This window comes from Notamacropus eugenii, chromosome 2 (assembly GCF_028372415.1).
Source record: "Notamacropus eugenii isolate mMacEug1 chromosome 2, mMacEug1.pri_v2, whole genome shotgun sequence".
Classification (NCBI taxonomy): Eukaryota; Metazoa; Chordata; class Mammalia; order Diprotodontia; family Macropodidae; genus Notamacropus; species Notamacropus eugenii.
In genome coordinates this window covers 86,300,128-86,321,693 of record NC_092873.1, presented here as the reverse complement: position 1 = coordinate 86,321,693, position 21,566 = coordinate 86,300,128, and the positions used below count along the sequence as shown (strand labels likewise).

The window sequence follows — 21,566 nt, the reverse complement described above, 5'->3', positions numbered from 1 at the left end:
CGACACATATTTAGTCTATATTTAATTGCTTGCTTTCTCAGTGAAGGTGGGTAGGAAAGGAGGGAGGGAGGGAGAGAAGTTGGAATTCAAAGTATTAGAAGCAAATGTTGAGAATTATTATTGCATAAAACCAGGAAATAAGAAACACAGGTAATGGGGTATAGAAATTTATCTTGCCCTACAAGAAAAGACAGAAGATGGGGATAAGGGAAGGATGAGGTGTGATAGAAGGGAGGGGTCATTGAGGGAAGGGGTAATCAGAATACAAGGTATTGGGGGGGTTGGGAGAGATGGGGAGAAAAATTGGACATGTTACAAAGTGATGTAAAAGCACTTAGTATTAAAACAATTGAATGAATTAATTACTGAGACTAAATCAGAGACATCTTTAGTTTGGGGAAAAGAATTTGTCTAAGTCTCCTAGAGGCAGGTAACTTTGGGTAAAATTTAGCATTGATGGAAAAGTTAAGGTTTTAATGGTAAATTTGATTTTATGATTGTTATTTAAGCAGGAACTAAAACATGTATAGAAAGGGATGTAAGCCACTTAAGACTTCCCTCAAAAGATGTTCCTCAGCCAATGTGAAATTATAGTCATATCTGAAACCTGGTTATTGGAACTTGTTATTTTAAGATGCTATGGGACTATTAACTGACAGTTCTTCTGAGTCTAACTCCAGGTATGGATAGCAAGACAGGTGATCTGAGCCTCCAGTCCATGATGACAGCCTGTGAGATGCTGGTATGAACTGAAAAAGGTGATCTCATGGGAAGGGTAGGAGATCAGTTGTTCAGCCTAGGCTGAGGTAGGATTCTCCTGACTCAGTTTCCCTACTGACACTTGGAAGACTTTAAGCCTCACTGAATGAAAGTTGACAATCTACTCTTGTCTGGAATTGACATGAAGTTGGGGAGTTATTGTTTCCCTGCAATGTGTCTACTCTTAGTGGCAATTTCCTATAGTCAAAAGGTTTGTAAGCTTAATACCAGATTGTTCGGCCTAGAGGCCGATGGACTACCCGAGTCTTACCTTTTCACTGGTCTTTGGTGGCCAACCAGATAAACATATTGAGAGAAGAGACTTTCCAGAATCGAACAAGGGTTAGGCTTTATTCAGGGTCTTGGTTACATGTGCAGGGTGAATTCTTCCTCAGGAGAGAGGAATCCTCCTCCTCCCAAGGGACAAGGATCATACCACAAGAGGATGGGAGTGGAGGAGGGGAGGGACCCTCTGCCCTCTAAGGGCCCCTCATTGCAAAGAGCCCCCGGAGTGGACTCCGCATCCAGAAGAGGGCCTTCAGGCTTTCCTGTCCCTACTTAAGCTCTCCCACCGCATAGTTTGCACATGAATACCGTGCGTGCTCTCAGCCCCTAGGTAGTCAACAACAGGTGTGCTCAGCAGGCCAATCTCAAGAGTGGGATGCTCTCCCCAGCAAGTTTCCACTGAGAAGAGGTGGAAATGCACGAGATAGCCCATGTTTCACGCCTCAATCCCCAGATGTTCCCTGGGGGACCTCGGGTGAGAACTCTGAGGTTTAGAAGTCCTCACTTTTACCTGCCCGAGACTGTCCACGTGAAAACTGAGCTTACACCCCCAACACCAGATCTATTAAATTATAGATTGTTCATAAGGGAACATCTGAGGCTAAGTCTAAAATTAAGCTATTAGGCTTAGGACTTTAGACCAACAGCAATAAGTTAGGGTCCTTTAATTCTCACTAGTAGTGTGAAGACAATTAGGTCAAGGGTTTATGAAGTTAGCATACATAGTTATTATTTGTGTCTCAGCTGGTTAATGTTAAAAAATAAAATTCATTTGTGGCCTGCATTGGAAATACTTTAAAAGAAGTATCACCTGACCCAAAGTTGAAATTGTTTTATGTGATATGAACCGTGTTAAAAATGAAAAATTTTTAAAAAATAAATTAAAATTAAAAAATAAGAAAAATTTTTAAAAAGTAGGATATGGAAACAGAGGAGGCTGATGACTCAGGGATTTGAGATATTTGAAGAGACTACAACATATACAGTGAAGTTCTCAAGTAGAAGTCAAGGTTAGAGGACAAAAAGATCGTGATCCAAGTACTAAACTCAGAAAGGGAGTAAATAGCCTGAAAACTAGAGAATTACACCAAGCGTCTTGACTCGTTGTTGGAAGACAATGAAGGGAAAGAGCGCATAGCCATTAATTATCTATCTAAATTATGCCAGACACTATAGAAAGTGCTTAGCAAATATTATCTCACGTGATCCTCACAATAACTCTGTGAGTTTGGTGCTTTTAAGGTGAGTTAAACCCAGTATTCTACCTACTGTGCCACCTAGTTGCTTTTTATTTTTATTATTCACCATTACAGCATTAATCTCATTATATTAATAAGAAAACAGATTCAGAGTGGTTAAGTGACTTGACCATAGTCATACAGCTAGTGTGTGATAGAGTCATAGTTTAAAACTCAGGCACAAAGACTCAAGATTATGCAGCATCAAAGTTAACTGTCTAAGCTTACATAGAGAATGTAATGAGAACAGTAACACACAAGTGGTTGACAATATAAATGCAAAAAACACAAAACTTCAGCACCCACCATCCCCAGTACCAGAGAAAGATTTGTCTCTCAGATCAGCAAATAGAGGAATCTTTAATGTTTGCTCAAGCTCTTGATGTATCTTCAGATGTAGAAGAAGCAAATACAATCTCCTGGCAGGGGGAAATCCACAAGACTCTGGCTCTAACCCTGATCAGCCAGGACAGTGTCAGCTGGAGGAAGTGTATGTGGAGATAATCCGTTTGGTGGTATTTGTGATTAAATCCACTGTTACCAATTACATATGTGACTTACAGGTGTGTAACTGCTGAAGGTTATCACAGACAGCTCAAAGGCTATGGAAGTGTGAGATTTTCTACTTTATTTACTTAGTACCTGGGTCCCAGACAGGAAAGGAGGATTTACCAGGTACTTCAATGCACCGGTTCTAGAGTTGTCATGTCTCTGTGCTGATATAAAGAAGTTTCTTCATTCCCTCTCTCCAGACTTGAGACAGAGTGGTAGAATGTTCCCATTTACAGAAATCAGATTTATCTTCAATAAAATTTCCTATATATGCTGACACTTCTCACGACTCTGAGGAGTGCTTGGGTGCATGTGCTTTAACCCCAATTCTAATACCACATTTCTCTTTTAAAATCACATTTCTCCCTAGTCTCAAAACACTATCCCAGGCAGATTCTCCTCAGACAAGGACAACCTGCCTCAGCAACAGTTGTTATCTCCCTTCTTGCTACAGTAGCCAGATGCACCTATAGAATTTATTAGTCTGAAACACCTGTGTACTGACTGAACTGGCTGTGCACTGGCTCATAATGACATTTACTACTCACAGACCAATCATATGCATCCTAGACTTAGACATATATACACTCCCTTAAATTTACCTTATCTAACAAAACATTAATGAGAAGAGCCTGGTATTCCTTAGCCAGCCCTGTTCACTAGCTGACTTAGTGAATTTTCAAGCCTATAACAACACTTCCATGAATACCTCCTTGGGCTATTTCACAATGAATTCTGGGTAAAAATACCTGTGCAGTAGATGCCAAAAGTGCAGGTTCCTTTACAAACTAACCACTTCTTCAGGAAGCACAGAGTGCAGCCTGATGTGGCAGGGACAGGACCCTAAACAAGCCTCAGGGAGCCACCAGCAGCAGTAGTTCCCCAGTTGCTCAACCCACAGATGCCACAGATAGCTACAAAGGTCAGTGGGAGGGCTCCTTCACCCAAGACATGAAAACGCAGTCAGCACCCCCAGCAGAAGCCACTGAAGGGGCAGCTTTCATTTTTGGTGACCTCTGCCTAGAGCCCTGGGGGAATTGAGCCGCTGATCTGAATCTCAGCCCTGACCCACTCAAAAGTCAAGTAACTGGCTGGGAAAATGCCCTAAAAATGGAAAACAAAAAAGACAATAGGAGGTTACTTTCTTGGTGAGCAGGTGTTTTCCTCCATCCTTTCAGATGAGGAGGAACAATTTAGGTCTTCAGAAGAAGACCTATAAGTCAGGGTTTCTACATGCAAAACCTTCAAAATAAATATGCAATGATCTCAGGCCATGGAAGAGCTCAAAAAGAATTTTGAAAATCAAGTAAGAGAGGTGGAGGAAAAATTTGGAAGAGAAATGAGAGCAATGCAAGAAAACCATGAAAGAAAGTCAACAGCTTGCTAAAGGAGACCCAAAAAATGCTGAAGAAATTAACACCTTAAAAAATAGGCTAACTGACATGCCTAAAGAGGCCCAAAAAGCCAATGAGGAGAAGAATGCTTAGAATTTCCCAAATGGAAAAGTGGGTTCAAAAGCTCACTGAAGAAAATAGTTCTTTAAAAATTAGAATGGACCAAATGGAAACTAATGACTTTATGAGAAACCAAGAAATTACAAAACAAAAACAAAAGAATGAAAAAATAGAAGATAGTGTGAAATATCTCATTGGAAAAACAACTGACTTAGAACATGGATCCAAGAGAGATAATTTAAAAGTTATGAGACTATCTGAAAAACATGATCAAAAAAAGAGCCTAGACATCATCTTTCATGAAATTATCAAGGAAAACTGCCTTGATATTCTAGAACCAGAGGGTAAAATAAATATTGAAAAAATCCACTGATCACCTCCTGAAAGAGATCCAAAAAGAGAAACTCCTAGGAATATTGCAGCCAAATTCCAGAGTTACCAGGTCAAGAAGAAAATATTGCAAACAGATAGAAAGAAACAATTAGAGTATTGTGGAAATACAATCAGGATAACACAGGATCTGGGAGCTTCTACATTAAGGGATCAAAGAATTTGGAATACAATATTCCAGAAGTCAGAGGAACTAGGATTAAAACCAAGAATCACCTACCCAGCAAAACTGAGTATAATATTTCAGGGGGAAAATGGTCATTCAATGATATAGAGGACTTTTAAGCATTCTTGATGGAAAGACCAGACCTGAAAAGAAAATTTGACTTTCAAGCACAAGAATACATATATATATATATATATATACATACATACATACATACATACATACATACATACATACAGAGCACAGGGTGAGTTGAATAAGAAGGGATGATATCTAAAAAATAAAATTAAGGGGTGAGAGAGGAATATCTTGGGAGAAGAAAGGGAGAAATATAATGGGGCAAATTATCACTTATAAAAGTGGCAAGAATAAGTTATTCAATGGAGGAGAAAAGGGAAGAATTTAGAAGGAAAAAGTGAAGCTTACTCTCTTCACATTTGGCTTAAGGAAGCATGCTCCCTCAATTTAGTATGAAAATGTGTCTTACACTACAGCAAAGTAGGGGAGAAGGGGACAAGTAGGATGAGGGGAATGATAGAAGGGAGGGCAAATAGAAGGGAGGAGAAGGGAGTAATTAGAGGTAAACCCTTATGGGGAGGGACAAGGTCAGGAGACAGAATAGAGCAAATGTCAGGCAGGATAGGATGGAGGGAAATATAGTTAGTCTTGCACAACATGACTATTATAGAAGCCTTTTGCAAAACTACACATATATAGCCTATATTGAATTGCTTGTCTTCCCATTGGGGGTGGGTGGGGAAGAAGGAAGGGAGAGAAGTTGGAATTCAAAGTATTAAGAATGAATGTTGAGAAATGTTTTTGCATACAACTAGGAAATGAGAAATACAGAATCTGTATGTAATGGGGTATAGAAATCTATCTTGCCCAACAAGAAAAGAGAGAAGATGAGAACAAGGGAAGAGAGGGGTGTGATAGAAGGGAGGGCATATTAAGGGAAGGGGCAATGAGAATACAAGGCGTTATGGGGTGGGGGAGAGGAGAGATGGGGAGAAAATTTGGAACTCAAAATTTTGTGGAAATGAATGTTGAAAACTAAAAAGTAATAAATAAACATTTAAAGTAAAAAAAAAAAAGAATTAACCAATCCCTAATCCCACCCCGAATAACCTACTTAACATATTTGGCACCTGGTTTACTATGGAATATCCCATATAAACTTTACCTGTACCCCACTAAGGTTGCAGATTCCCTAAGAACTCTTGCCTGCTGAAAAGTGTAATAAATCTTTATCTGGACCTCAACAATGCTTGAGTTTGTGAATTCTTCCCCAGACAGGCCATGCAGGGAATTCCAGTCTTAGAGTTCCTGTACCCCACCACACAGACACTCCAGCCCTCATCATACTTTGGTGCCCAATATGGGGCACAGTCTGAGGTTTCAGACATTCTTCGAGTCAAGGTAATCTTCCCCTCTCTTCTGACTTCCCTTAATCTTCCCAAGCCCTCTCCATCTCCTAGCCCTATAGTTGAAGTTGCCAGTTAAGTACCTATGAAGACTTATTGGGGTTCAGGTGGAACCTTTGACAGACTCTATCACAATCTCCACCTTACCCCCCAGACAAGGATTGCCTTGTGGGGATCTGTATGGGTTTACTCACTCTCAGGATGTCTTCAGGAAAGAGTGTAAGACTATAGGCACTCTATTGGTACCCTCCCCTTGTATACCCATCTCTAAAGTTTACTACAGACAAAAGGATGGGCCAAACTCTGCCCCAATTCACCCCTAGGAAACTTGGTCTCCAATAGCTTAAAAAACTTTTTAGCTGGCCTCTATTATGACCTGGAGAGAAGCAAAAGGGCCTGATTTGTGCAGAGGATTTTTGACAATTCTCTGTGTTTTTGGATTCTTCTTTTCATTGTCTGTATATGCTCTATATCTGTGTCTGTGTGAATGAGAGCATCTGTGTTAATGCAGCTGGACTTTGGAATGTGGTTATCTCTTTCCCTCCACCTCTCCCTCTCTCTCTGATTACAGCATCAGTGGAGCAGATAAACAGGAGAAAGAAAGAACAGAACAAATCTTATACAATTTAGTTAATATGATTGCTTAAGGCAGTGTCAGTTCAGAAACAAAAAGAAACAAGATATGTGAAGTTTTAAATGGGCTTTAATCAAAGCACACCAAAAGAAAGTAGCATGTAGAAAGGGAAACAGCATGGGTAGAAAGTCTGAGGAAAGTATAAAAGGTTTTGGAAATTGTTGGAAAGTTGTTGGTAAAATTCTCTCTCTTTCTACCTTCTAACCCTAGCCAGGTTTTGGAGGTGGAGAGAAAGACAAGAAAGAAATCAGGGAAACTTTTCCTCTCATATCAGAGAGGCAAATTGACTAGCATTTAATTATTTCATACCTCTCCTAAAAGAAAAGTCTTTGTGTAATGGGATGCAACCAAAAGTTTGCATTATGGTCATATTTTAAGTGAAACAAGTCACTTCTAATTTGATGCTTCAGATAGCTCAGAATTTATTATACTATTTGGCACTAAGGAAAATTGGTAAAATGCATATATCTGAAAAAGAGACACTTCAGAGATGAAACTTTGAATTCCTCAGTAGATAGAAGGGGACTAGACACCACTGGATCTTTTTCCAGAGTCTTCCTCACTTCTACTGGAAAATTCATATCCCTCTCTTTCAAAGAAGTTTTTAAGGAGTGGGCATAGAAGTTAAGTTTACTTGAATAAAAATTAGAAGCATTAAGATCTTTCACCCTGTATATCTGACTCTGACCACTGGGCAGTAAATAGTTAGAACAGCTAAAAACATTTTAGCAGATTCTATTAACGCCTCTCATTCCAGATCAGATTAAGGGAAGAGAGTGCTGAAGAATAGTAGGAAATCTGAGTTATCCTCCTCCACCTGGCAAAAGAAAGGAGGAGGAAGAAAAGCAGCTATATTGGGACCCCACTGACAACAGCCCTCAGTCCCTGGGCACTCTGAAGCCCACACCTCTAGACAAGCAGAGGAACCTCTCCTCTCAAACCCTTCACTCCTTGCTCCCATATCACTGGAGATTGGAGCTTCGGCTCCAAGTTCCCCGAAGTTGAGCAACCCATATCAGGAAGCTCATAGAGTTCTCGAGGATCTTCCTCATCCACCAAACACCCCTCCTCAATGGCCACCAGTGCTTTAAATCAGGTGATGGACTTCACAACCTCCCAGCACTGCCCGGTCATTAGTCACTTTTTCTTCCCCTTCCCAAATCTCTCACTCCCGCACAACTAGGTTCTGCAACTGTGGAGAGAGGGGAGGGGATGGGCCAGGGCAGTACAAGATCAGAAGCCAAACAGCCTCTACATTTCATAAGGCTAATCTTCTATTAATAATTTTTATATGTGATGGTTTGGAAATGCAATTAACATAATCTAAAACTTACTGTTGGCACTGCTATTGTACTTCTAAATTGTAGTAAAATTCTCTTATATTGTAAAAATTGAGTGACCACTGTGAGCCAGAAATGGTATTAGATAAAGCATTTTTAATCTGAATTTTGTTGAACCTAAAAGATATTGAAAAAATTGTGTAAAATCAATTATACTACTTTATCAGCTTTACTAACCCTGTCTTATAATGTTTTATAACTGCAATTTAAAAAACCAGGTATTTTCACCTTTCCTGTAGCTAAAAAGAGGTTACAGCTAAAACAATTTGGCTGTCACTTATGAAAGTTGTAAGATTGTTTACTAAGTTATTTGGGGTTACTGTTTTAATGTTAAATCATAAAATTGTTAATTGATTGCTGTGTGTGGAAAGGAGGGAATTGGGTGAAAAGTTTATTTAGATTGGTTCTGCTCATTCAAAGCAGTCCTCCTGTATGTTGGCAGGCAGGGGCACTAGCATCAGTCCCCTCCCTGGGGACCAATTGCCAATTTATTATTCCATCATTAATTAATTCCTCTGGAGACCTAAATTGTTCCTCCTTGTCTGAAAGGATGGAAGAAATATGACACTTGCCTTTATTTTGTAAATTGCTAATCCCCTGCAAACCATCCACGTGGGCAAGGTCATCAACCCTAGGAAAGGAACTTGTTTGGATTATGTGGTTCCTAAACAATGAATAAGACTTGCTCAGAAGCTGTAATAGACAGAAAGGATCTTTAACATTGACTTTTACATCAGGACAAGTTTTAAATTAGAGAAGGAAAGGTTTTAAATGGAATGCCTTATTATGTGAGTCCTGATAAATCTTTATTCTTTATTGCAACTCCATGAGAATGGAAATAACTATTTGGCTCTAAGTTGCGATTAGTGAAACTTGCTGTTTAAGGTAAAAGGGATTTGGGACCAAAACTAATTTTGTTCTGAGTTTAAATTTGGGATAGTTGTTAGCATTGAATCAGTATCTGAGAGAAATGCCGCTAGCTACTCAGAGGGAATGTGATCCTGTACTGTTAACAGGTTGAAATTTGTATCTGGAAAGGAAAGGCCAAGGGGACAATTCTAGTCTCATTCTAGCATGGGATACTCCTGGCTCACTTTCCCCATTGTGTTCCTTTAAAAAGGAATATTTCTCACCTGACCGTTCCTAAGTCTTGCTATGAAACAGATACTGCATGATTGGAGAATTTCACTCTTATTTGAATTCAAACAGAGTCAAGGATGTTTTAATTTGTCATATTTGGTATGCCACAGGTCATGGGTTTTTTTTCTTGTATAGCAAATTTCTATGATCAGAGCAAGTAGTCAGTAAATATGTGAGCCCTTTTGTGTAATTTTACTGGGAAATCTGATGCTATTTTTTTATCTAGAATTACATCAGGTGCAAAAATTTATGTGAACTACTTAAGACTCACCTTAAGATGTTTTCACTGTTAAAAAGGATTTTTAAAAAGCAGTAGTATTTTCCTACTATCAGTTTCTTACTGTTATTAATGTGGGATTCCATTACAATACCTTCTTGACATTTTATGATATTTAGGGATTTTGCAATAACTAAGAATTAGTTTGTTCTAAAACTTTCAGGACGTATGTTACTTTAAGAACATTTTTATAGCAAGTAAATTGTAATGAGTTTTGATTTTAAAGGTTTGTTTTTGCTTTAGGGTGAAAAGAGAGCTATCAGTTTAAGAGTTTTCAACTAATTTTCTTTATGAAACTTGTGACTCTGAGCATCAGGATAAATTTTAAACTGTTTTAAAAGGAAATATTTTTAGAAGAAATTTTTTTTTTAAATCTCTCTTGTAAGGCCTATTAAATTTTCATTTACAAGGTAACGTATTGCTGAATTAACTAATAAAGTAGACTTGTTTTTGCTGTATTAATCTGAATTTGTAGTCATTCCGTGGTCTAGGCAAGAGTTAAAATTAGTGTTTGAATTTATCATATATGAAAAAAACCTAATTTCTAAAATTTCTCTTCCAGAGTGAATATAATCAGAGAAGGATAAACAAGCTTGTGAAACAGGGATGTATGTTTATTCAATTGCAAGGTGCAAGTCAGAAACCTCTTTTGTTTAAGGCAATACAGTTAAGCTAGGGAAGAGTAATAACTTGTGAGCTATCTTGTCTATGGTAGAAATATAAAGGAAAGTGAAGCAGTCTGACAAATGAGATCAAAAGATTTGGAAAAATAGGGGGGCAGAGCCAAGATGGTGGAGTAGAAAGACGCACATACACATAGCTCCAAACCCACAACCCATAGAATATCTGTAAAAAGGAACTCATGGCGAATTCTGGAGCAGCAGAGGCCACAGAACAGTGAAGCAAAGGAGATTTCTGTTCCAGACTGACCTGCAAACCTCTTGCAAAAGGTCCATCACGCTGTGGACACAGAGCCAAGCCCAGCCCTGCCACCGCCGCTGCACCGAGAGGAGCAGATCTGAGCAGGCTTCAGGGATGGGATCTCCAGTGGCTGCGTGGGTCCCTCCACCCACAGGTGATGGGGGTTGGTGAGAGGGTCTCTTTGGTGGGTCAAGAGGGGAGTGGGGTGCCCCCTTAACTCAGGCCCCCTCGGGAGGCTACAGCAGAGGCAGGAGCAGACCTGGGCTCCCCAAGCAGGCAGGAGCCCAGATCCATTGTTGAAGGTCTCTGCATAAAGCCCCTGAGGGACCTGAGCCCCATAAGGTGGCCATGCCCCAACCTGAGCAGCTGAACTTGATCTCACACTGAATAGCAGCCCTGCCCCCACCCAAAGCCCTGAGGCTGGGAAGCAGCATTTGAATCTCAGACCCCAAGCACTGGCTGGGAGGATCTCGAGGCAAAGTGGGTGTGAAGAGGATATTCAGAAGTCAAGTCACAGGCTGGGAAAATGCCCAGAAAAGGGAAAAGAAATAAGACTATAGAAGGTTACTTTCTTGGTGAGCAGGCATTTCCTCCCTTCCTTTCTGATGAGGAAGGACAATGCTTACCATCAGGGAAAGACACAGAAGTCAAGGCTTCTGTATCCCCGCCCACTCAATGGGCTCAGGTCATGGAAGAGCTCAAAAAGAATTTTGAAAATCAAGTTAGAGAGGTGGAGGAAAAGCTGGGAAGAGCAATGAGAGACATGCAGTCAAAGCATGAACAGCAGGTCAGCACGCTGCTAAAGGAAACCCCCAAAAAATGCTGAAGAAAATAACACCTTCATGGAAAAGGAGATTCAAAAGCTCACTGAAGAAAATAGTTCTTTCAAAATTAGAATGGAACAGATGGAGGCTAATGACTTTATGAGAAACCAAGAAATCACAAAACAAAACCAAAAGAATGAAAAAATGGAAGAGAATGTGAAATATCTCATTGGAAAAACAACTGACCTGGAAAATAGATCCAGGAGAGACAATTTAAAAATTTTGGGACTACCTGAAAGCCATGATCAAAAAAAGAGCCTAGACATCATCTTCCATGAAATTATCAAGGAAAACTGCCCTGAGATTCTAGAACCAGAGGGCAAAATAAATATTCAAGGAATCCACAGAACACCACCTGAAAGAGATCCAAAAAGAGAAACTCTTAGGAACATTGTGGCCAAATTCCAGAGTTCTCTGGTAAAGGAGAAAATATTGCAAGCAGCTAGAAAGAAACAATTCAAGTATTGTGGAAATACAATCAGGATGACACAAGATCTAGCAGCTTCCACATTAAGGGATAGAAGGGCCTGGAATAGGATATTCCAGAAGTCAAAGGAACTAGGACTAAAACCAAAAATCACCTACCCAGCAAAACTGAGTATAATACTTCAGGGGAAAAATTGGTCTTTCAATGAAATAGAGGACTTTCAAGCATTCTTGATGAAAAGACCAGAGCTGAAAAGAAAATTTGACTTTCAAACACAAGAATGAAGAGAAGCATGAAAAGGTGAACAGCAAAGAGAAGTCATAAGGGACTTACTGAAGTTGAACTGTTTGTATTCTTACATGGAAAGACAATATTTGTAACTCTTGAAACTTTTCAGTATCTGGGTACTGGGTGGGATTACACACACACACATGTACACGCACACGCACACACACATAGAGACAGAATGCACAGAGTGAATTGAAGAGGATGGGATCATATCTTAAAAAAATGAAATCAAGCAGTGAGAGAGAAATATATTGGGAGGAGAAAGAGAGAAATGGGATGGGGCAAATTATCTCTCATAAAAGAGGCAAGCAAAAGACTTATTAGTGGAGGGATAAAGAGGGGAGGTGAGAGAAACACATGAAGTTTACTCTCATCACATTCCACTAAAGGAAGGAATAAAATGCACACTCATTTTGGTATGAAAACCTATCTTACAATACAGGAAAGAGGGGGATAAGGGGATAAGCAGGGTGGGGGGGATGATGGAAGGGAGAGCATGAGGAGGAGGGAGCAATTTGAGGTCGACACTCATGGGGAGGGACAGGATCAAAAGAGAGAATAGAAGTAATGGGGGACAGGATAGGATGGAGGGAAATATAGTTAGTCTTATACAACACAACTATTATGGAAGTCATTTGCAAAACTACACAGATTTGGCCTATATTGAATTGCTTGCCTTCCAAAGGAAAGGGGTGGGGAGGGAGGGAGGTAAAGAAGTTGGAACTCAAAGTTTTAGGAACAACTGTCGAGTAATGTTCTTGCCACTAGGAAATAAGAAATACAGGTAAAGGGATATAGAAAGTTATCTGGCCCTACAGGAGAGAAGAGAAGATGGAGACAGGGGCAGAGAGGGATGATAGAAGAGAGAGCAGATTGGTGATAGGGGCAATTAGAATGCTCGGTGTTTGGGGGGGAGGAGACAAAAGGGGAGAAAATTTGGAACCCAAAATTTCACTAAAATGAATGTTAAAAGTTAAAAAACTAAATAAATCAATGAATGAATAAATAAATAAATGAATAAAAAAAGATTTGAAAAAATAGAAAAAGCTTGATCAAAAATGTGTAAAGTAGAAAAGAAGGTTTGGGAGATGTGAGGGTCATCCAAGTCCCTCTTTTTCCTGAATAGTTACTAAGTACGTTGAAAGGGTATAAGGAAGTTTGACAGTATTCGCACACTCAACTCACTTCTAGTCATTTTCTTCCTACTGTTTTTTGGTCGTTGTTTACTTAATCTTTTTGCCAGGTTTGTGTCTTCTAAGTTCAGTACACTGCACTTGCAGATGACAGCTCAGGCTGGGTACCAACCACTGTCCAAGACCATGATCCATCACCTTCTGAACCTGGCATCGGCCAAGTTCCCAGCACTGCCTACAGGCCCAACCCCTCTCCCAGTAGAACCTTGTAAGGCAGCTCTACATCCTCCATCAGCATGAAGCAGTTTCAGAAATTGAGAGGCTTCAAACAAGCAAATAGGACAGAGAAAAAGCCTGAATCTCCCCCATAATTGGTTATTAATAAGCATTTCTCCCAGCAGCTAAGTCAGGAGTATAATGATGAAACATAATCCTGACTTATGATGTATTTTGGGTCACAGATTGATCCCCGAATCAAGGGAGGCTCTTCTGGGAGATGGCAGAAGAGATTGAAAAGAACTGGAATCTTGGATTCAAAGTCTTCTGTCCACCTGGGAGTGAACATGAGATCTCCATTTTTAGAGGAGTAGAGGAGTATACTAGGCTATATAGTCTAGTAATTCAACAAGGAAAGTGCTTCTCTGAAGAGGTGTGTTCCTTATAGTCCAGAGAATATGTCTCCACTCTTCATGAAGCATCTTTGCTTACATAGACATTTTCTGAGCAGTTATGAAGTCCAATCATTTTATTGATGAAGTCATATTGTGCATAAAGGACTGAAAGAAAAGGTAAAAAACAGGATATTAGAGCAAAAGATATAGGTAAATGAAAGTTTAGCAGTGAGAACATAGGAAAAGAAGGATAAAGGAGGGAAATTTCAGAACTGAAGGTCCGATAGGAGAAGCAGTTTTGATAGAGGTAAATATCTCACACAGGTGGGCAAGTTCAGGATAGTGGAGAGGTGGTCACCACGTGTGAAGAGGAAACCCTCAATATTATCCTCTCAGGATAGAGTGTGTGAGGGCAAGTGAATTCTTAAACTATTTCAGGTATCACAGGAAACTGGTTCCACTCCAATTCATTTCAGTAAACATTTATTAAGAAACTGCCTATAGCTGATGGTCTTAAAGTGACATCTGAGGAACACCAATCTCAGCTTCATCATACCCCAGGTCCTCAGAGGACATTGGTGGGGCATCTTCTCCCATCCTGGAGTCAGGCGATCCCCCAAAGAACTCAGGAGACACACCTAGAAACAGGAAATTGGAGTTGAATTTGTACTTATGTCTTAAGAAAAGCAAGAAGCCTTTGGTGGTGTGGCAGGTGGGTGAAAAAAATGCCACCCTCAAGACTTGGGTGAAGAGTCTTTTCTTAGTCATGATGCACCATTGACAGAAAAGGGAGCAGGAATGACCAGAATTGAGAATAGGAGATGGAAAGGCTTCTATTCATAATGAGGATGGGTTAGGTCAAAGGGAATGAGAGTCTGGAGGAGGCAGTTGTCGAACTCCAAGGCTTGCTCATTTTGTTGCTTAGTCACATCACCATGGGTACAATTGTCCCAGGTATATTTCTGAAAAATGTCAATACAGAGAATTCTCAATGTACTAACAAAATATTTTCCTCATATATATGTGTATGTATATATACATATTTGTAAAGAACCATATATCTACACATTTGAATATATGTAAGCACATATTATTGCACATGTGTGTATGTATATGTTTTAGCAGACACGCATATTTGTATATACACATGTGTGTTTACACATGTGTATGGGAAGGTAGTGCCACTCCTTCATCTTTCAAAATAAGCTCACCAATAGATGGAAACCTCACTTGTCAAGTCAATAAGTCTGTTGGGAGCAACTCACCTGTGTTTGATTCTCTTTGCTCATGCCATTCATTGGTAGGCCCCAGAGCACCCACCTCATTCATCTGAGGAACAGGGGAATTTCAGGCCCAGATAATTCTTCAACATCATCATACCCATTACTTGGGGGATCATCAGGCCCACTTAAGATATCTGAGGGAAAGATGATAATTTTGTTTTCAACACAATTTTTCTGTAAGTGTTGGGATGTTCTTGTGCACATGAAAATAAATACGCAATTTTATTTTTTTAAGATAGAAAAGAATGTCTGGAGGTATTCAAAGCTGAATTCAGCTGAAGAATAACACTACTTAGGGTTGGAGTTAGAGACCTGAACTTGCACTAAGAATCTCCAAACTGAGAAAGGGGACAAATGCTCCCTTATATAGGATAATGATTTCAGTCCCTTTAATGTTATTTTTCTCTTCATTTCTTTTAGCTTCAAAATTCTACTCATTTAATTTCTATTGCCTCAAAGATTATCACTGGCCCCAGCTTCAATGAGGAAATCATTTAGCCTAGAACCTTCAACCCTGTCAAAATTCAATTCATGTTGTTCTGTTAATAATGACCCTAAGACAGAATACATCATAAAGAGTAAGCTGATTCCCTGAATTATCTTCCAGATTCTGATACTTCTTTGATCATTATTCTGACCATGAAATGCAGCCGTATGCCCCTCTCAGGGACCTGGTCACCTATTAAACCAAATTTGACTCCCTTCCTCCCTTTCTCTCAATCATTTCCCTTGTCCCAATCCAAACCTCTCTCTCCCAAACACATTTGGAGGCAGAGAATATCAAGCTGCCATTGAGAGTTGTATTTTAGCTTATGCCTCACAGGTCAGAAAACTCCTTGGGAAACATCAGTCCTTGCCTTTAAGGCATGCCCTTTCCTGTAACTTGACTTTTCCCTTCATTTCCCCCTGTATACTATGGAAGATTGTCTCTCACATTACCAACAATAGAACCTAAGAAGAAGAACATGGCAGAAGCAAATAGGAAAAGGAAACTCATTTTCCCCTTCTATCCCTCAGATTGGGTCAATCCATAAACTTCGGAACATGACAATGTGATCTAAGAGCAAGGAGGCTGCCCTGAAATGGGGGCAATTGACAGTCTTTGGTGACAGAGATAAAAATGTCACTACATGAGATGATTAATCAAACTGTTCTGGTAGAGACTAAGATATCTCTCAAATATGACATAAATTTTTATGCCATCTTGCTAGAAAGCTCCATATTTGGCTGGTAAAGAACTTAATTGGCAGGACATTAATAATGTAAAACAAGCTATCTTCTAAAAATTGCAGCATGTCATCAATGATGAGGTTGCTGTTCTTCATGTATAATAGGGGAAAAGTGGGAAAAATGAAAGTTTGATAGTGAGTGAGGTTCCTGGGCTGGTCAGGGAAAGATGGTGGCTCTGCTCATAAGGATCAGTACAATTCATGTGGATGGAAAATCCCTAAAGGTGTGGAAGGAGGTTTCATATTATTAACCATTAGGCACATTCAACAAGTTTTGCTCCAATTCTGTTCTCACCAAGAAACTCCCAGATTTAGAGGGAATGGCATCATGGTTTTAATTAATAATGATATAAATGAGTTGGTTATCCTCTTAGAGAAATGAAATCATTGCATCTTTGGACATGAAAAAATAAGGATCTAACCTGAACTTGTAGCCACTATAATCAAGGGAACCCAGACTGACAAAAGAGCATCACAACAAAAAGAACACAGAGCTCTGGGTATTTTCTCCAAGAGATGAAGCTCAAAATTCAGAATGGGGCTGTTGAATCTGTCTTCGCACGTAGAAAATGAGAAATGAAAACTAAAATATTATGGCATGTGGGAGAGCCACAGCAGATAGCTATAGGCAGAGATTTAAGAAGACTCCAAGGCTATGGATTCTGATACTGACCAAAGCATATAGTTCATGTCCAGAGTGTCCAAGGGAGGAGGATGGGCAGAAGATACACATACCTGGTCTGCTAAGAAGCTCCTTCTTTTCCCCTGTCAGGGAGTAATCAATCTCTTGGTAGACAGCTTCATGAAGAGAATCCCGATAACTGGACAAAACTGGGACAAATGTCCATGGATCAGAAATTTGGCCTAAGACCATCATCTGATATATATTTGTCTTAGGGGCCCTCCTCAGTCTACTTTCTGTTTACTCAGGCCACTCTGGGTTCTAATATGGATGCCTGCTCTGCCCAGCCTCATACTATATGACCTTGGCTGCAATCTCTTACCTAACACAGCTCTGTGCTCACAGCTTAGCCTCTCTTGGGCCAATGACAGTCAAAGCTATTGAGAGCTTGAAAATCAGAGCAAAACATGTGGGTCATATTCAGTCCGGACGTCCTTTATTTGGCCTTGTCCAAAATCCCTGCCCCTATCATTGTCTACCTTAATTCATCCACACCCTTGCCCACGTTATTCAGTGCCCCACAGGTTGCCCACCTTGTTGCTGGATTCTCCCTCTATGCATGTGCATCCCTAGCAGAATGAGGACCAGGAAGAGAACGGCCCCTAAAATGAGACAGAGGATTCCAAGAACAGAAGAGACGCCAGAGTTCAAAGATGCTTTAGATACTTTGGAGAAGAAGAATCATATAGCTCTGGATTATAGAAAAAGTTGTCAAATTCCCCAGGACAGCTCGGTGAGGTGAGTTTAGAGAGAAGAGGTAAATCTGAGGCTCACCTTCAACCTGAAGATCCTCCAACTGGGGAACCCTCCCCCCCAACTGTCCTACAGAAGAGCCAGGGATAGGCCTGGATTCCAGAAAAGGACAGTGAAGGAACCATTCTTCCTTGTGGGGACTGAGCTCCAGGCCTCCAAACCAGAAATTGGCAGTTAGTGATACATTCTTGAAGAATATTCTGTGAATCCTCCCAAACCCCTCTTGAACCCCCAGCCCACAAGCCTCTCAGCAGCATCTCAGGATTCTGGGATAGTAGACCTGCTCAAAGATGAAATAATCCCACAAGGTCAGCCTTGGGCCTGGGAAGGTTTGTTGTGTCAAATGAATCCAGAGGTGGTAAGAGGTGAGTAAGGGAGTGGAAGAGCAGCGTACCTTTTGTGGTAGATGGCAATGTTGTGCTCTCAACTAGAAGAAAATAGAAAAAGCACATGAAAAATGAGGAGAGATCAAGTTGTGTGTGGCCTCTGGATCCTGCTCTGAACCCCGCTATGATGTAAACATCCTCCCATAATACTCTAACCAAATAGCTTAGGAAGGCTCCTAGATCTCATCGATCCCTTCATCCCACTCAACCTTAAGAAGACACTTAGAGATTGTATGGATTGGAGTCAGAGGACCTGTGCTGAAGTCAAATCCCAAATCCAGATGCCAAAATTTGAAATTTTTGGAAGGACCACATATTCTCTAAGGTATTTCTGTAGGTCCCCTCACCTTTACCCCAACCCCTGGCTCACAAGTTTCTCAACAGATGCTCTGACCTAAAAGAGTTAATTCTCCAAGACATGAAAGATTCCCAAAGGGAATACATGTCTCACATAACCTTCCTCCTTACCCATAGATATCTCAAACTCAATGTGTCCAAAAAAACACAGATTATCTCATGGTATTTCTTCTCGTACACCTTCCCCCACTTCTAAACTTCTCTATTGAAGTCACTACCACCCTCTCAATCACTCAGACTCACGATTTTGGTGCTATCCTAACAACCTCACTCTCAAGTTACTCAGAGATTAAATTAATTAGATAATCTTGTCATTTCCATCTCCACAAATTCTTTCTCTCCACTAATACAGCCAACACTCTAATTCAGGTCCCCATCATCTCCAAGACTTTTATAAAGCCCTCTGATTGGTCCTCCTCATGCCAATATATCCTTTATTCATCTGGTAAAGTGATCCTTCTAGAGCAGAAGTGGATAGCCTGTGGCCTCAAGGCCACATTTGACCTTCTAGGTCCTCAAGTGCACTCTTTTGTCTAAATCTAAATTTCGTAGAAAAAAATCCCTTAGTAAAATGATTTGTTCTGTAAAACCTGAATTCAGTCTAAAGACCATAAGCAAGGATCTAGAAGGCCACATGTTTCCTCAAGACCACCGGTCCCCGCCTCAGCTGCTCAAGAGGGCATTTTTAGCCACATGGTTTTTGTTGTTACTAAATTAATTATTGGTTATGCCTGACTTTCTGTGATGCCATTCGGGGTTTTCTTGGCAGAGATGCTGTAGTAGTTGGTCATTTCTATCTCTAGCTCATTTGACAATTGAAGACCTGAAGCAAACAGTGTTAAGTGACTTGCCCAGGATCACACAGCTAGGAAGTATCCCAGTCCAGATGCAAACTTCAGAAAGATTACTCTTCCTGACTCCAGGCCTGTGTCACCTGGCTGTCCACGTCATACCCATGTTCAATAAAATCCTGTAGTTCCCTGTTACCTCCAGGACCCAATAGAACTCCTCTGTTCTCCACAATTTGGTTTCATCTTACCTTTCCACAATTCTTATACACTCTTCCTCTCCTCACACTCTAAGCTACACAGGCTCCCTCCATATTCCTCACACATGATGCTCCATCTGTACACCTGAATGTTGGCTTTCTGGCTCTCCTTACATGAAATGACCACCTTTCTTACTCCCACCTTTTGATATGCTTAGTTTCCTTCAAGACTCAACTCACATACTGCCTTCTACAGGAAGCTGCCTTGAGACACTCCAGATGCTTAAGCTTTCCTTTCTAGGTTACCTTCTTTCTACTCTACATGCATCTTCTATGAATCTCGTGACTTATATGTTTCTTCCTCCATTATTTTGTAAAGTTGCTTGAAAGCAGAAAATATTTTTGTCTTTTTTTCTATTGTCAAGTCTTAGGACAGTGCCTCGCATATGTTAAGCACTCATTAATAAATCCTTGTGGATTGATTGGTTTTGAGCCACTGGAATATGGCCTAGAGCTGATGGGGAGGGTGGCTGAACATCATACTATTTTAGTAGCTAAGAGGTACCAGGTGGAGCAATGCATAGAGCCCTGGGCCAAGAAGATAAAAGGAGCAACTGAGTTCAAATACAGGCTCAGACAATAGCAAGTCACTTAACCCTTATTTGCCTCAGCTCCTCATCTGTAAAATGAGAACACACTGGAAAAGGAAAATGCAAATTACTCCAGTATCTTTCCTAGGAAAACTCTATGGACAGAGTCCATGGAGTCACGAAGAGCCAGATAAGACTGAATAACCTGATACCATTTTACTGTCCTTTTCACTGGAAGGAAAAAACAGTTGGAGGCATGAGTACAAACCAAGCTGGGCATATTGGCTCTGAATTCTGCCTGAGTCCTCTGTCATTTGAATATCTGCCCAAGATGTGCTGTTCAAACAGCTCAGGAAGGTATCCAAATCCTTTACGTACCTACCCCCAGCATAAGCTTAGGGAGAGAACTGGAGGAAAGAAGAGAGATTGTAAATTAGGGAGTCTCAAGATATATGTTCAAAAATTTCCCAGCAAGTTACACTTGCTAGCCTGTGTGACCTTATGGCAGTCATATGACTCTGCTGAACTTCTTTTTCCTCCTGATGACCACTGATTTTACCTTCTAAATTCTATTACCCCAGGATCAGATTACAGCCTCCCATGGTAACAGAGAACAGAACTATGGAAGCTCCATTCAAATGCACACTCCAGCATATGTGCTCCAGCTCAGTCTGTTCTCAGAGCTCCCAACCCCATCTTGCATCCTTGGCACTCACCTAAGCACTTAACACCAGCATCCTCCTCATGCTTACAGTCATTTTGACCCCAGGGCCTTGCTGGGCAATCCCACAGAGAGGACTCCCTACCTCTGCACTGCACCTCATCCAACCAGATGGTGCCATTTCCTGGACTAAACGCAGACCATTCCAGGGCAGCCATAGCAGAGCCACAACTCAGGTGCTGACAAACCACATTAGCATCTGCTAGGTCCCATGAGTCATCACATACTGTCCCCCAGGAGCCATTGTGCCAGATCTCCACTCGTCCAGAGCATAGAGTTTCTCCTCCAATGAGTCGGAGTTTGTCTTTGTCTGGAAAGGAAGCAAAATCACCTGTTACACTCCCACCTTGTAAGTGAGGAACATCTAAAAGCCCCAGATAGAGAGATGAAGTGAAATACCTGTGCAGGGACCAGACGTTGGGCAGTCAATGACCTTCCTTTCTGCAGAGACAAGACACAGGGAGAGTTAACGATAATCCTAAAATATTTTGGGGGCACCTCGGTTTTCTTGTTTCAGGGCAGGATTCCCAAAGATCACTTAATTTACTTCCTAAATATATAGTAGTGCTATCTTCATCTTTATCACATTCAATGATTAGTTGAATTCATACTATCAGCTATCAAGTGATAAAAATTTTAAAAAGAAAAAATGCATACATAAATATAAAATACTAGGTGCCTGCCTTTAGGGAATTCAGAGTGTAATTAGGGAGA

At 40.5% G+C, this 21,566-nt stretch overlaps 1 protein-coding gene across 1 annotated transcript in view; it reads right to left on the bottom strand.

Annotated features, from left to right (window-relative positions):
- Positions 1 to 21,566, bottom strand: part of LOC140522725 (antigen WC1.1-like) — an 83,107-nt gene that overhangs the window by 44,651 nt on the left and 16,890 nt on the right. Inside the window, exons 6-11 of the mRNA XM_072638026.1 lie at positions 21,252 to 21,293; positions 20,938 to 21,162; positions 17,111 to 17,206; positions 16,081 to 16,097; positions 15,129 to 15,192; positions 13,961 to 14,028 (exon numbers count right to left, since the gene is read on the bottom strand). Of these exons, the coding sequence (XP_072494127.1) occupies positions 13,961 to 14,028; positions 15,129 to 15,192; positions 16,081 to 16,097; positions 17,111 to 17,206; positions 20,938 to 21,162; positions 21,252 to 21,293 (512 nt within the window). The remainder of the gene's footprint in view (positions 1 to 13,960; positions 14,029 to 15,128; positions 15,193 to 16,080; positions 16,098 to 17,110; positions 17,207 to 20,937; positions 21,163 to 21,251; positions 21,294 to 21,566) is intronic.